The sequence below is a fragment of the Pseudomicrostroma glucosiphilum genome, assembly GCF_003144135.1.
Source record: "Pseudomicrostroma glucosiphilum strain MCA 4718 unplaced genomic scaffold BCV69scaffold_3, whole genome shotgun sequence".
NCBI classification, from domain to species: domain Eukaryota; kingdom Fungi; phylum Basidiomycota; class Exobasidiomycetes; order Microstromatales; family Microstromataceae; genus Microstroma; species Microstroma glucosiphilum.
Window position 1 is genome coordinate 37,378 of NW_020289915.1, and position 14,505 is coordinate 51,882.

Consider the following 14,505-nt stretch of genomic DNA (forward strand, 5'->3'; position numbering starts at 1 on the left):
AAGAAGGAGAAGAAGGAGTTGCTGCCTGGCCGCCGTACCAGTCCGTCGCTCAGACGCGCTGCTGCTGCTGCTCCCCACTTCCGCTCCTTCCGACGGCGGCCATGGTTCCTTCCCGCACCGCCGCTACTCACCCCCGATGATCAATGGCGGCTCCTTGTGCTGCACATCGAGTGTGGTGTGCTGTGGCTGCGGCTCCAGCATCGTCGTCTGCATTGCCCATACGGAGCAGCTTGTGCCGGCCATGCCTGTCCCAGGCCATCAGAGCTCCTCGGCGGCCAAGTTCGTGGGCGAGGTGTAGCAGCACGGACCTCCATCAGCGTACGCAATTGGAGCAACATACCGACTACGGCAATGAGGCGACCCAGGCCAATTCCAAGACGCTGAAGAAGGGAAAGAGGACCTCCAGAACAGTCTCGCCATCAACGTCGGCTTCCACTGCCTCTACAGGTGGGCCACGTCGCTCCTCCAAGGCCTATGCGGATCTCCCCACTCACGCCTCTGGAAGCACAGGCGAGCCATTTGTGCCGCTCGAGCCTTTCGTACCCATCACCTCGAAGAGAGCAGTCAGGCGAAAGAAGCCTCAAGTACCCAAGAGCTCAGACGAAGCCTCGCAAGGTACAAAGACATCGGAAGCCACGGCAGATGGCACTTTGGCACCGACTCGAGATGCAGATCAAGGCCGGCAGCCCGGGCAGGGCGATGTAGATATACCCCGGATAGATGAGCTGGGACCGCAGGGTCAGGCCTGGCCGCCACTTGCCAAAGACGTACTCACCAACCTCGCACGGTTCCCAGGATGTCTTTTGCTCACCAGAGTCGGTGGCTTCTACGAGGTGAGCATTCAGCAACAATGCGCCCAACCCTTCAGATGCACTCACCTCGCGCCTAGCAAACCCCCCTCTTCTACAGTCTTACTTCGACCAAGCACCACCACTATCCATTCTCCTGTCCCTCAAGCTCGCCTCTAGGACATGGGGCGGCCGCCCAGTACCCATGGCCGGCTTTCCCATCTCACAGCTAGAAAAATACCTCAAAATCCTCGTAGAGGACAATCGCAGGCTCGTCGCCATCTGTGAAGAATTCCGTTCAGACGAATCGGGCGTTGAGGGGGAGAGTCCGGCAGATTGGAAGATGATCAATGCACTCAAAAGTAGCGCAAAGGGAGCCGCGAGTGGCGAGGAGAAGTTCAATGAGAAGGTAGAGATCACCAGGAGAGTGACAAGAGTGGTCAGCCCGGGCACACTCATCGATGAGAAATGGATGAACCCACTCAAGAACAATTTCATACTGAGCGTAGCCTCTCTTCCGAAAATCACCAAAGATAGCGCCGACCCACAGGAAGGCTCTACTGGCTTTGGTCTTGCCTGGCTCGACCTCAGCACCTCGGATCTACACGTCTCGGAATGCTCAGACGTAGAGTCTCTCAGGGACGAGATCAAGAGGATCGCGCCTTCCGAGGTCGTGATAGAAGATGGCTTGGACTTGTCTCAGACTAGTGCAGCCGGTACACCACCAGGGCAGCGAACTGAAGTTGGCGATGAGGCAGCTCAGTTCTGGCAGATGCTCGATGGTGACAGGACACTCCTGTCCTACGTCGACCCAGACACCAGCAGCGATACAGCATCGGCACAGGCGTCCTCGCTCGAGGCTGAAGCAACGCACTCCTACAAGCCTGTAGAACGTCGCGCCATTCGCAACCTCACTTCGCATCTCCGCAAACGGCTCATCGCCTTTTCCTCTGACTCGGCCCAGACTGGCAATGCGCAGATGGACAATCTCATCGCCTCTGGGATGCTCATCCGACATCACCTGCCGTCGGAGACGATGATGATCGACTGCAACACTCTTGATGCCCTCGAGGTGAAAGAGGCCACGCGCGAAGGCGGTGTACGGGGCAGCCTTGTCAGTACAGTCAGAAGGACGATCAGCAAAGGCGGAGCTAGGCTGCTTGTTGAGTGGCTCAGTGAGTACGGCAATAGAGGATAGTGCTACCACAGGCGGTATATGCAATTGCTGACCATCTCCTACTCGTACCAGCCTCACCGTCGACATCACACCCGGTGATATCCTTCCGACATTCCGTCGTTGCCCTCCTCCTCTCTAGGCCTTTTCTACATGAAGACCTCCGCACTCTCTTCAGACGACGCATCTCTCGAGGTGACATCTCCCGCACTATACAACGGATTGCTACCGGAAGAAACGACGAGCAAGACTTGCTCGAGGTGAAGGACTTTGTCAAGTTCATTGGCGAGGTCAAAGAGACGATCAAGCAGGACACCGATGCCACAGCTGTGGATGAAGAAATCGAAGGCAGGGCCAATCTGTCACAACTGTGCGATGCTTTAATTGAGCTGACGAGTCTTGGTGACAGACTCGAGGGGGCAATCGATGAGAGAGTCATGGAGATCAGAGCGAGGGCAATGGAGGCAATGGAACGCGAAGAAGAAGAGCGCGATGAAAGTGACGGTGAAGAAGTCGAGGTGACCGTCAGGAGCAAGGCGGCAGAAAGCCCAGCAGCGATTGAGATACCCGCGATGGCTGTAAGGAAAGGAGAGGAAGATCCGTGGGGAGCTCCATTTGAGCATCTGATTCGACCTAGGTGAGACTGCGAGGAAACCCAGATTCTGACCTCATCGCAGAAGACTGACGACTCATTCTCTTTGTGTCTCCAGCTCGTCAAAGCAGCTATCATCCCTGACCAAGGAATACGAAGCGCTCCGCCACGAAGCCTCTACGCTGCAAACCTCACTCCGGGCCCGCTTCAATCAGGGAAAACTCTCTCTCCGCTTCCTCCTAGGTCAGGGCTTCGTAGTCCACTTTGCCGACTATCGCTCCACGACCAGTAGCGATGCAGCTTCTAGCTCCCCCTCGCCAGAAGACCACTTCACCCTCGCCTATCGCACCAAGTCCACCCGAACCTTTTACTTCGACCGTTGGTCCTCGCTGGGCTCGCGTCTGCTCCGCTTGCAGGAAGAGCTGAAGCGCGCCGAGTCCCTCGAGTTGCGGCGACTGCGCTCTCTCGTCCTCCAGTCGAGCTCTACCTTGCGGGCCAACGCACGGAGGATCGATGAGCTGGACTGTCTCATGGGCTTTGCGACACTAGCTAGGGAGCTTGCGCTCACACGGCCGGAGATGGTGCAGGGGGAAGAGGGAATATTCGAGGTTAGGGGAGGGAGACATATTGGCGTTGAGCTTGGACTGCTAGAGCGATCGCCCGCTCGGTCATTCCACAGCAACGATCTGATCATGTCCCCTGCCAATGCCGCGGAGGGTCAACAAGGAGGCGGAGAAGGCAGAGACGATGGTGGCGGAAGACTGCACTTCATCACTGGTCCAAACATGGGCGGGAAGAGCACGTATCTGAGGCAGAACGCACTCATTGCCATTCTCGCCCAGACGGGAAGCTTTGTGCCTGCCGCCCATGTCAGGATGAGCGTTGTGGATCGCTTGTTCTCCAGAGTGGGAGCCAAGGACGATCTCTTCCGGGATCGGTCGACCTTCATGGTAAGTGAGCCAGCCAAAACGATACGATAACTCACACAGGGAAAGATGCTGACCCTCCCGTCCTCGTATTGCACCTTTTCTCACACAGGTCGAAATGCTCGAAACGTCCGAAATTCTCCGGCGGGCCACCTCGCGCTCCTTTGTCATTGCAGACGAGATTGGAAGAGGCACCACGACCAATGTAGGAATCGCAATTGCCTTTGCCACATTGACCGAGCTGTCAAAGATTGGGTGAGTCAGGCCGTCTCGGATATAGAAGGAGCCTACCTTCCATGTAAGGCCGAATGCTGTTGACACCCGTTGTGCTCTATTGACCGTGCGCAGCTGCCGAGCACTCTTCGCCACGCACCTCCACGAGCTCGCCGATCGAATGGGCTACGACGAGCGCACACATCGGGGCAGCGAAAGTTTCTCCCACGTGCGCTTCGCAAGTACCGACGTGGTGCAAGGCGAGGTGGGTCGCCCCCCGAGGCCTCATTCTGTACGGCACGATAATGCTTACCGTTTCCCCCCCTTTCTTCTCCCACGTCATGCGTCAATGGACCGCACAGAATACCATCACCTACCTGCACGCGCTACGTCCCGGAGTCAATCGCGAGTCGCACGGACTGACAGTGGCTGCGCTCGCGGGGATGCCTGCTTCGGCTTTGCAGGTCGCGAGGGAGACGCTGCGGAGCTTGAGTGTCGAGGGGGAGGGGAAGTGGTGAGACACGGGCTGGTCAGGGGAGGTGAGGTGATGTGGATGGAGGTGGAAAGGGGGGGAGGGAGCGTCCGAGCAGAGCTATATAGGGTTCGATGTTGACATGGCTTGCAAAGCAACAACGACTTTCACTGCATACTGCTTCTTCGTGTTCATGTACAAGATCTACTCCTCTACTGTCCCCTTACTTCCCTCCCTCCCCTCGCTCGGCTTCACTCGCTTCTTCCTACTCTCCGCCCCAGCATCGTTTCCTCCTCACATCACCACACACTCCTTTTCTGCATCTTTCCTCGTCGGCCGTGCTTTACCTGCTTTCGATCCCATATTCTTGAGTTCCGTAAGACGTTGCATAGCGCGCTTGTTGCCTTGAGCGGCCGCACGCATGTACCAACGTTTTGCCTCTTCCAGATCGGCCTTGACACCGATACCCACCTCGCTGTAGTATCCAACGGCATACTCTGCCTTGGGGATTCCCTTGGTCGCTGCTCTCCTGGCCCAGAGGTACGCCTCGGAATCGCTCTGCTTTAGCACACCCTCGCTTCCCGTGAGGTACCACCCACTGAGCGCCAGCTCGCTCTCACCGTCATTCTTCCCTGCAGCCTTGGTATACCAGGCGATGGACCTCCGTGGGTCCACGGGGCAGGTCAGGGCGCCGTACTCGTAGGCTGATCCGAGCTTGAACTGAGAGGGCGCATATCCCAGCTGGGCGGCCTGGGTGAAGAGCTCGCGCGAGTAAGCCTCGTCGTGTGGTACGACGTTGTTTGGCTTTTCGTGCAGCAGGCCGAGCTCGTGCAGAGCGTGCGGATTGTCCTCGTCGGCTTGACCTGCGGCACGCTTCAGCCAGACGATGGCTTCCCTCACGTTGCGAGGCTGACCGAGGAGGCCGTTGAGCAGAATCATACCCAGCTTGTACATCCCCGCCGTATCTCCCAAGGCAGACGCTTTCCGATAGAAGAGGACGGCACGGTGATGGTCTCTCCGCGTGCCCGCTCCAACCTCGTTACACACTGCCGTTCGATAGGTAGCCGCGGGATGGTTCTGTTTCGAAGCTTGCACGTAGAGATTGTACGCTTTTTCGTGGTCCACCTGTAAGCCCAGGGAGCCGTTGCCAAAGCAATTGGCCAGGAAGAATTGCGCTTCAGCGTAGGGCGGCTTGCCGTTGCCCATTCCCGTCGTAGCCAGCTTCTTGATGAGCTTTAAGGACTCGCTGAGCAGCGAGTCGCGATATTTTCTGGCTTGCTTGGGACCGTCGTTTGAGTCTTGAACCTTCTTTGCAGCCTCGACAAGGTACCTGGCGTAGCGGAACTGCTCCTCTGGGTCTGGATCTGCCTTCATCCTCGCCCGGTACTCGGTCACAAACTCCTTGTTGAATGGCAGCGTCTGTTGAGGCTGACTTGCGTCTTTGCTTTTCCGCCGGCGCGCAGCAGAGCTCATACCCACTCCAGAACCAGAGTGACTGGAGCCAATGGAGAAGGCTGTGGCTTGCCTATAGAGCTGCGGTGGAGGCGCCATCCCTGACCCACCGCTCATCGGGGTCATGCCGAATTGGCCGGGCGAGCCACCGCTCGAGTTCCGGGAGAGGTGAGGCGACGTCGAGGGAACACTAGAAGCGGCAGAGCCAGGATAGTCCAGTCCGTAAGTTTGAGCAGCGGCCAGATAAGGATTGCTGGATCCAGAGGCGTCGTATCCTACACTACTGCCCACATCAGAGGAGGGGTAGTAGCCGGCCTGCCCATCTTGCATGTAGGGAACATTGTTCCACGGCGCTCCCTGCATGGGGTAGCCAGCAGGCTGCGAAGGGTAGCCCTGAGGGTGATAGCCTTGCTGCTGCTGCTGCTGCTGCCAATCGCCCTGGTGCTGCTGACCGCCCCATTGTGGCCCTCCACCTCCATACATGCTGCTCTGCTGATACTGATGGCTTCCGCCGCCTTGGTAATATTGCTGCGCCGGCTGTCCTTGTTGATGCTGCTGTTGAGCTCGCGGCGAAGGGGTGACCGTACCTTGTCTGAGCTCGGCGGCGGTAGCCTCTACGGAATCTGCAATGGCAGCAAGAGAGTCTTCGTCGCGTACTTCGGATGCCGACTGATGAATCTCTTGCTGGGCATACATGGCATTGGCTCGGTCGACGCTGCCACTTGCTGAACCAACGTGACTGTGGGAAGCTGCTCCAGAGGCAGAAGGAGGCTGGGGGCCAGTGGTAGCTGATCGAGAAGGGTGGCCACGCACACGACTGTGTTCCCCGGCCAGCGTCTCAGGATGAGCCAGCTTCATGCGATCGAATGCGTAGCCGAGATCATCTGCCAGAGGAGGCCCTTGGGTAGAGGCAGGAGAATGATCGAAGGCGGGAGCCGAAGTATTCGACTGCTGGTACATTGTGGGATAATGGTCTGCAAGAGGGGTAGGAAGGGGAGCCAGCGGAGGCGAGGAACATTGGCAGTGATCATTGGCAAAGCGAGTGTATTAGAAATCAGCTGTCTCTTCGTCAGAGTCATCATCGCCGCATAATACTCACAGCCGCTGCCAGAGCTGAGAGCCAAGGGGGGAGCAGCAGCTGAGGGTGCGCCATTGTTGTTGCTCCGGACTCCGTTGTCTGGTCTCCTCCAATACTCCTGTCCCACGGTACCATCGCCGACTTCGCTGACACCCCCATAGGCGTCGTCGTCGGCATAGGCCTGGCTATAAGTAGGACTGGACACCATCTGGCATGCGAGTGACGGAGGGAGATGCTGCGAGAGGATTGTATGCTGGGAAAAGCGGCAGACGATGCTGATGCTGAGAGTGTAGCCGCTCGTCCGACCACCTCTTGCACTGTCACGGAGCAAACAAGCAGACTACGGCGGAGCGGAGTCGTCTTCCTGACAGCTGATGCCTTGCGGGTACGGCTTGACAAGGACAGGCGGGCGGGGTTGTATTGAGTTGGTTGGGCTTTCAGTAACTCCTATGGGCGAGGGCCATGGAATTCGCTGGGTAGAGATGCTGGCGAGGTGGGGATGAGGAGAAGAAGACGAGGAGGAAGAATGAGGATGTGTGTGTATGCTGCGGGGGAGGATGAGTATGAAGAAGGCGAGAACAAGGCGGGTGGAATGCACTTGTAGGAGTGAATGTATGCTACTTGTCAGACGTGAGCGAAGGAAGCAAGCGACGCAGCCCAGCCTCCATCTCCGCCTCGCCCCGCCCCGCCCTGCCTCGCCAACCAGCCGAGGCCGGGATCCGCGCCGGGGTGGAGAAGATGGGCTACAGCCAAGGGCACGGCACAGACCCTCGCACACTCACTCGCCGACACGCCTGACTACGACTGAGCGACAAGTATTTGCGAGGACGACAGTGGGCATGGAACGGGTGAAGGGGCGCGGACGAAAAGGGGGCAGATACATGAGCAAGATTGAGGCGGTAGAAGAAGCTGTTAGCGCAACGGGAGAAGCGCTAAGGGGTGAAGACTGGGTAGATTGACGGACTACGACACAGACCTGCAGAACGATCACACGCGTATATTACCAAGCATGGCTTTACAGCCCTTCACCTTCAAGCAATAGGGGCCGACAGGCCTTGTACTGGGCCAAAGCTGTCCGAGAAGGTCAGGAAGTATGTGTGTGCGTACTGCTTTAGTTCATCCAGTAGCTTCTTGGACAGCTTGACGGGGCGATTGCTATCGGAGCTGCCATTGAGGAGACAGACGTGATCACTTGTGAGGCGGTCGTAGCCGAGTGCCCCGAGTGAGACGGCCCCAGGAAGCGAAAGTAGCACCATGGCAGGGCTCACTCCGATCAGGCATTGGGAGCTCTTCGAGACTGTGTGCCATCCCATGGTCAAGTACCCAGAACCGAAGAGTTTGAAAGTCGTAGCTTCTGCTGCTGCAGAGGCAGCGCTTGTACCCAGAATCAAATTCTGTTTCCAGGTGAGATTTTTCAGCGTGGATAGCCTCTCCCCTCGAGTGATATGAAGAAAGGTATTGGTGAGGGCCGTCTTGCGCCAGCGTGTGGCATCAAAGAAGAGCTCGGGATTGCCTTCGGAGAGCGTCACCGTAGCCAAAGCGGAAATCGATGATCGGCAATAAGCTCCTGAGCTGTGGGGTCCCACTGAATCAGGAGAGGCTTCTGCACAGACCCCAACAAATTTGATGCCGGCGGCCAAGTTGTACGGGACGTTGAAGACCTCTTCGTCCAGATGTACAGCCTCAGTACGGCCAATGACATTTGCGAAGCGTGCAAAGACGAATCTGAGACGAGATGAAGGGCTTCAGGAAATGTTGGGCTGCTCCGCTGCTGGTGCACTCACACGCGTGTATCAGGAGGCAGTGCTTCCGCCATGGCGACAATGACCTCCAAACAAATTCTATGGTTACTGCCGCTCGCAATCTTTGCGGTAGGAAAAATGTGTCTCAGAGACCGTAACAGCATCCTGAGTCTCCTAGATCTGACGACAAAAGGAGCAAAGCTGCTTTCAGTCAGATAGTTGATCCGACTTGTCGGAGAAGAATGGGTCCGCAGTGATAAACGCTGTCCACTTACTCGTTGCAGACGATGCCTAAAATCCAGGTGATTGCGCGTTGCTCCTGTCCCTTCTGTTCGACGCCACTTATCAAGATATCTTTCGATGCTCCGACCTCATTGTATGAGAAGTGAGGCTCCTTCATGAAGTGTTCGATTTCTTCGACCTCCTTCTTGACTGCATCTGAGATGGTTTGGTCCCATTCCTTGCTTTGCCGATCTCGGATATCATGCTTCTGACGGTCAAAGTCGATGTAGGCCTGTGTGCACTCGATGTCCACTTGCTTGTTCTTTTGGTGAGCTTCAACGCCCACCTTCAGAATCTCTGGAGCCACTGCAAGCGCTCGGCCGACCCCATATACATTGGCTTTCAACCGAGAATAGGAGTCAGCGACTCGACTAAGCTCTCACTTAGGAAGGCAGCACAATATTCACCAGCATGCATGCCCGTACGTGCCCCTATCTCAGCTGCTTTCACAGCGTGAGCTACAGTCTGAGCTGTTGTCTCCTTGGCAGCTCTAGTGATGCTTTCCGTGAGGTTCGCAGCAGCGAGAATGGCTCGGTCTTGTATCTGCTCAGCCCGGTCAGCGAAGGTGCTTGCGACCTGTTCCAGAGATTCGCCGAGCTTCTGCCCGGCATTGCGGCCATGGTCCTCTCCGATGCCCATTGTTGACGGTATGGTGAGGCAGGGAAGCGCGTAGAAGGGATGAGGAGGAATTGCGCTTGTGAGAGCGGGGGGGAGGGGGGGGGGGGGGGGGGGGGGGGGGGGGGGGGGGGGGAAGGGGGAAGGGGTCAAGAGAAGACAAGACATTCGCAATATGAAGGCTCAAAGATTTGTTCTCCCAGCCGGTCAGGAACGATTTCACATGCTGGGATATGGGCCTTCAGTGTGGACACTGTGTCTGCCTCCGTCATCTCATTCGGTCTGGGCTGCTCTTATCGTGACTCCGCACGACTCAGCAGTTGCACGAGCCACTGATGCTAGCGGACTATGGGCCTGAGGGCGAGACAGACATGTACAAGGATCACAACGGAGCTGAGTCGAGGGCATTGCATAGGGGATTCGGGACTCACTCGAACAGGGCGATACAAGCAGTGTAGTGCGGACATTGATCCGCATTCATGGCTAGCAGCAAGCAATAACGAAACTAGGCATGGGCCGAATCGGAACGGAGTACATGAGCGGAACAAGTCCCACTCGCAGACCTTACTCCACACCGAGACCTTACCGTGGTTCCATCTTCGCATTCGGTAAGAATCAAGAGCCATCATGGACGACCGTACGACCAGTCCAGTGCAAACATTTCGATCGAGTAGCTTCCTCTCTTGGGCTCGACCTTCCCTCACTTTCCTAGTTGACCAGGTTCAGTCTTTCGTATTTCCATTTCGTTCGAGATGAGGAAGGATCGACAGGAACAGAGGGAGGAAGGCGGAGCGGCGAGGAGCAACACGACTCACATCGAGGTCCTCGCCAGTGGGATTTGAGATTGAAGGAAAAGAGGGCAGGGGTTTGAAGGAAGATGGTGTGGAAGAAGCGACATTGCCGTTTGGCGCCAAAGGTGATACGGTGAGGTAACGGGGACAGCTGCACAAGGAGCAAAGGGGAGTCTCTCGACAGAGTCCACTTCCAGACGGACACGATGACTAGTGTACCCTTGTGACTGCACGAGAGGTTCGCCAGGATTCCAGATGCCTATGACACTCTGCTCAGAGATAGGCTCATCATCTCCTCCACATCCCAGTACCAGTCACGATGGGCCATCGAAGCACTTGTCCATCCGAGAGAGCGGCTGCTCCACTCTTTACTGAGTAGCGCCAGTGGTGGGGGCTGCGCTCGTCGAGTGAGCAGCGGACCTGGTCTGGGCAAAGGCAGGTCGCAGAACTCGGGCGTAGACGACCTTGGCACCCTGGTCGGCGTAGATGGACGTTGCAGGGAAGAAGACGGGTCAGCAACGTTTAACGTTTCATCCGCGGACCGCAACGATATGGCACACATACCTGAGTCTGAGGGAGCATGAGGTACAGCACGACGAGAGTCTTGATGGTGTAGTAGAATGGGAACCAGTACAGGATACTACGGGAGAGGGGACGAGGAATGTGCATGTCAGTCACGGCTGCACTCTACCACTTTCCCTACGACTACGAGGCGATCCTTGTATCACTCACACGTTGACAAAGCTCTCGGCAAAGGTGAAAGCACCGAAGACGACCCAGTAAGTGAGCCATTGGACGTCATCCTGGGGCTGAGGAGACTCAAGTGCCTTCATGGAGAAGTAGGCGGGGGCAGCGAAGCCAATCAGCTGGGTCAAGAAGCCGGCAAAGCTGCAAAGAAAAAGCAATTGTGAAGTGAAGAGCATCAGTACAATGGTTCGCAATGTCTGACAAATGCATGCACAGATATCTCCACTTACATGTTGAAGAAGATGAGCTGAAAGGGGAAGGCAGAAGAAGGGCAGGATGAAGGCGCGATGTCAGCAATGGCACCGACGCAAGCTCACAGCGCCTCCTTCTTGCACTCACGATGGTCAGGATGGAGAGAGTACCGATGGCGGCGTATGCCTTGGGGACACCAGTCGATCGCTCGAAGTTGACCAGGTGAGGGTACTTCTCGAGCTGAAAGTGGGCAACGAGGAACAAGCAGAGACATCAGAAGACCGTTCACATTAGTACAGACTCGGTCAAGTGAATGGTCTTGAGGCTGCCAGCCACAGCAACTGGCGGTGGGAGCGCATAGGGTGAGCCTCTCTAGTCGGCGGTCCCATCGCCTCTCGCAAGGTGTATAGAGCCTGGGCCGATCTCGGAAGGCATCGAAGCAGAAGGGTCTACGCAACAACTTACCTCCTTGTCAATCTGTGGCAGTCGAAGGTGTGAAATGAGTGGGGATGTAAGCAGATTGGCCTCGGCAAGCTGTGTGGTGCGTCCATCGCATGCCCGGAGCTCACCTGAGCAACAAAGTACTCAGCCTTCTGCTGGGCTTGCTGGGCTTGGGCGGCCATTGTTGGAATGGGGCTTGTTAGGGTGAAATTTGGTGGTGGTCTGAGAGTGGTCGTCGAGGAACGTATGGTCTCTCGGTAAAGTCGTCAAGGAAGTTATCAAGGTGATGGGATTGGAAGGGGAGGAAGATGTTGGCGGTTTTCGGTGTGAGTGGATCGATGACGATGAGAGATAGGCGCCAGGCGCACGGCAGTGCCTCAGCGCGGCGCGACGATGCACCCACGCCAGCAGGAGCACAGGCGCACCGCCAGAGGCCGCCCACGCACACCAGGGCTTGCGGGGGCCAGACACAGACAGGGGCCAGGGCCAAAGGGAAGCACAGCAGCAGCAGGGCCCACAAACCCTACTCCACACACACACAAATAGGAAGGACCCTGAGACTGGATCAAAGGGCAGCATCACATGGCTATTCGAGGCATTTCGGAGAGCATCAGGGGATCATTTGGAAGAGTGTCTGCCAAGTCTGACTGGCTGACGGGTAGGCGGGCAGAGAAGCATGCTCAATCGCACTTGACTGCATTGACCTCGTCTCTCACTTTCAACCCTCGATGTTCCCGCAAGCAGGCGCACCCTCACGCGACCTGGGCGCACTCGCAAAGCAGGTTCACTTTTGGCTCCTACTCGGGCACAGATACACACTCATCATCCGGGATATTAATACGATGCCATTTGACCCACCCACGTTGCCTGTTTCCCTCATCATTGCAGTCGTGCTCTCTGCCGAGTCGTGAATGTGTTCGACGCTTCCGTTCCGGATTTGAGCTCCGTGCCTGGCTCCGACCCGCTAAATTTTTGAAATCTGGGACCTGCCTCTCGTGGTGGTCCCGTGCTGATACATTTCACCACCACATCTTCGCATACCACGACTGCCTCATCCTCTTCCATTACCCCTCACCAGCTCGCACAGCATCACGCTCTGCTGAAATCGCAATCGCTTCTTTCGTCATGTCATCTTCTTCGCTGAGCAAGAGCAAGGCCTCGTCATCGCAAAAGGCCGCTTTGCTTGCGTCTAAGTCATCGACTGCTGGCAAGGCTAGCCAGGGCCACGATGAGAGCATCATGTCAGGCGACAACGATATTGAGGACGATGATGACGATCTCCTGATCGGCTCCAGCTCCCTTCCACGTGCCTCTCTAGCTGACACGGCTGGCGTTTCAAAGTCGGTAGCATCTGCAGACACAATGGACGTAGACATTGCCTCTCGCCCAAGCTTCACCCCGATGACCAAATCAGCTCAATCAGCGGCAGCAGCAGCTTCCTCGGCCGAGGCAGTCAAGAAGGGCCAGCTCAGGAAGATTCCTATCCCACCTCATAGGATGACACCTCTGAAGAATGATTGGCCAAAGATCTACACACCACTGGTGGAGATGGCGGGGTTGCAGGTGCGAATGAACGTGGTCAGGAGGATGGTGGAGATCAGAGTGAGTGGCTTCATGAGTGAGAAGAGGAAGTACTTGCACGAGAGATGGAGAGATGCTGACAGGCGTTCTCATTATCTATCCTCTGCCAGTCGTCCAAGCATACAACCGAGACCGGCCTGCTGCAGAAAGGCGCCGATTTCGTCAAGGCTTATGCTCTGGGTTTCGAGGCAGACGACGCCATTGCCTTGCTGCGAATGGATGATCTATTCGTAGACACCTTTGAAATCAAGGACGTGAAGACCCTGCAAGGTGACCATCTGTCGCGAGCCATTGGTCGATTGGCTGGAAAGGACGGCAGGACAAGATTTGCCATCGAGAACAGCTCGAGAACGAGAATTGTCCTGGCAGATACCAAGATTCATATTCTGGGAAGCTTTGGCAATATCAAGATTGCGAGGGACGCATGTGTCAGTCTGATCATGGGTAGCCCACCTGGAAAGGTCTACGCTCATGTAAGTAGCTCATTCTCCTGGTGCGAATCTCGGCGGATAAACCATGTGTTGCTTACAATCACCTCCCTCTCCTTTGACCTCACAGCTCAAGACAATCGGAGCACGCCAACGGCAACGAGCATGAGGGCTCCTGGCAGCGAACACCCTTGCTGGTAGTGTGACCGCGCGATTGTCCTCAATGTATCTGTTCCTGTCAATATTGATTCCCTCTGTCACTGTGATCCCTTCTGCTGCCGGCCTCGGAGTGCAGTTCTGAGGTCGACATCCACATCACATCTGACCCTTTTCCTCTGGCTGAGGGAGCTGTGACCCTTGGTGTCTATGCACCTTCGGGAGTAAGGCTGCCTCTCTGGTCAGGCGGGGGCAAAAGTTGCAGGCCGAGGCGGAAAGGCGTGGGATGCGCGCAATGACGCTCGGGCTGGGGTTGCCATGTGCCAAGGCTCCCGCCCGCCCACACACCGCACACAAGCCACACACGCCCACCACACCCAAGTCTGATCAGCACATCTCCCTCCCCCCTGTACGGTTCCTGAACCACCATCGCCCGCATCATTATCCCTCGGTAGTCCTCGAGCATCTCGTCATCTGGAAGCTTGCGCACCTCCTGTTCATTGCCTAGTCTGCCGCCAAAGCTTCAGCTCACCCATAGCCTTGCTATAGAGACTCGCCCTCAGCCAGCCCCTTTCGGCCCAAGGCTCCTTTCGAATACTGCACACTCACCGGATCCTTACTCAAATCTTGCGAAATGGCATCCAGGAAAAAGGTCCTGCTGAAGGTCAGTCGAGATGCACAGTGGGAGATCCGTGAGGTCCATTAGATCGTGGGTGGACGTGAGGCCAAGGGGGGGGGGGGGGGGGGGGGGGGGGGGTCTGATATGATATGTAATCATCAGGGCAGCCACGTCGGAGGTTGGGCCGAGGATCTGGGCTGCTGCTGGGCTGGCTTG

General features: G+C 56.6%; 6 protein-coding genes across 6 annotated transcripts in view; 3 read left to right on the forward strand and 3 right to left on the reverse strand.

Moving 5' to 3' along the window:
- Positions 1 to 125: 125 nt before the first annotated feature.
- On the forward strand, positions 126 to 4,285 carry BCV69DRAFT_281091 (hypothetical protein). The gene is made up of 7 exons (XM_025491857.1): positions 126 to 833; positions 910 to 1,963; positions 2,038 to 2,599; positions 2,673 to 3,504; positions 3,593 to 3,735; positions 3,829 to 3,958; positions 4,056 to 4,285. Exons 1-7 carry the CDS (start codon positions 144 to 146, stop codon positions 4,209 to 4,211), a joined length of 3,567 nt encoding a protein of 1,188 aa, XP_025349253.1. The 5' UTR covers positions 126 to 143; the 3' UTR covers positions 4,212 to 4,285.
- A 17-nt stretch (positions 4,286 to 4,302) lies between these two features.
- On the reverse strand, positions 4,303 to 7,317 carry BCV69DRAFT_256705 (HCP-like protein). The gene is made up of 2 exons (XM_025490606.1): positions 6,717 to 7,317; positions 4,303 to 6,591 (listed from the first exon to the last, which is right to left on the reverse strand). Exons 1-2 carry the CDS (start codon positions 6,901 to 6,903, stop codon positions 4,460 to 4,462), a joined length of 2,319 nt encoding a protein of 772 aa, XP_025349254.1. The 5' UTR covers positions 6,904 to 7,317; the 3' UTR covers positions 4,303 to 4,459.
- A 273-nt stretch (positions 7,318 to 7,590) lies between these two features.
- BCV69DRAFT_281095 (hypothetical protein) lies at positions 7,591 to 8,844 on the reverse strand. Its single transcript, XM_025491858.1, has 3 exons — positions 8,713 to 8,844; positions 8,480 to 8,638; positions 7,591 to 8,420 (listed from the first exon to the last, which is right to left on the reverse strand). The coding sequence occupies exons 1-3, from the start codon at positions 8,835 to 8,837 to the stop codon at positions 7,727 to 7,729; spliced, it is 978 nt and encodes a 325-aa protein (XP_025349255.1). The 5' UTR covers positions 8,838 to 8,844; the 3' UTR covers positions 7,591 to 7,726.
- A 1,649-nt stretch (positions 8,845 to 10,493) lies between these two features.
- On the reverse strand, positions 10,494 to 11,687 carry BCV69DRAFT_246028 (protein YOP1; the record flags this gene model as incomplete). The annotated part of the gene is made up of 7 exons (XM_025490187.1): positions 10,494 to 10,598; positions 10,690 to 10,765; positions 10,858 to 11,013; positions 11,103 to 11,119; positions 11,212 to 11,304; positions 11,530 to 11,541; positions 11,634 to 11,687. 7 exons carry the CDS (start codon positions 11,685 to 11,687, stop codon positions 10,494 to 10,496), a joined length of 513 nt encoding a protein of 170 aa, XP_025349256.1.
- Positions 11,688 to 12,867: 1,180 nt separating this feature from the next.
- On the forward strand, positions 12,868 to 13,683 carry BCV69DRAFT_246269 (eukaryotic type KH-domain (KH-domain type I); the record flags this gene model as incomplete). Its single annotated transcript, XM_025490200.1, has 3 exons — positions 12,868 to 13,107; positions 13,197 to 13,559; positions 13,645 to 13,683. 3 exons carry the CDS (start codon positions 12,868 to 12,870, stop codon positions 13,681 to 13,683), a joined length of 642 nt encoding a protein of 213 aa, XP_025349257.1.
- Positions 13,684 to 14,304: 621 nt separating this feature from the next.
- Positions 14,305 to 14,505, forward strand: part of BCV69DRAFT_256714 (ras-domain-containing protein) — a gene marked incomplete at its 5' end in the record, with an annotated part of 1,893 nt that continues 1,692 nt past the window's right edge. Inside the window, one exon of the mRNA XM_025490607.1 lies at positions 14,305 to 14,351. Within this exon, the coding sequence (XP_025349258.1) occupies positions 14,305 to 14,351 (47 nt within the window). The remainder of the gene's footprint in view (positions 14,352 to 14,505) is intronic.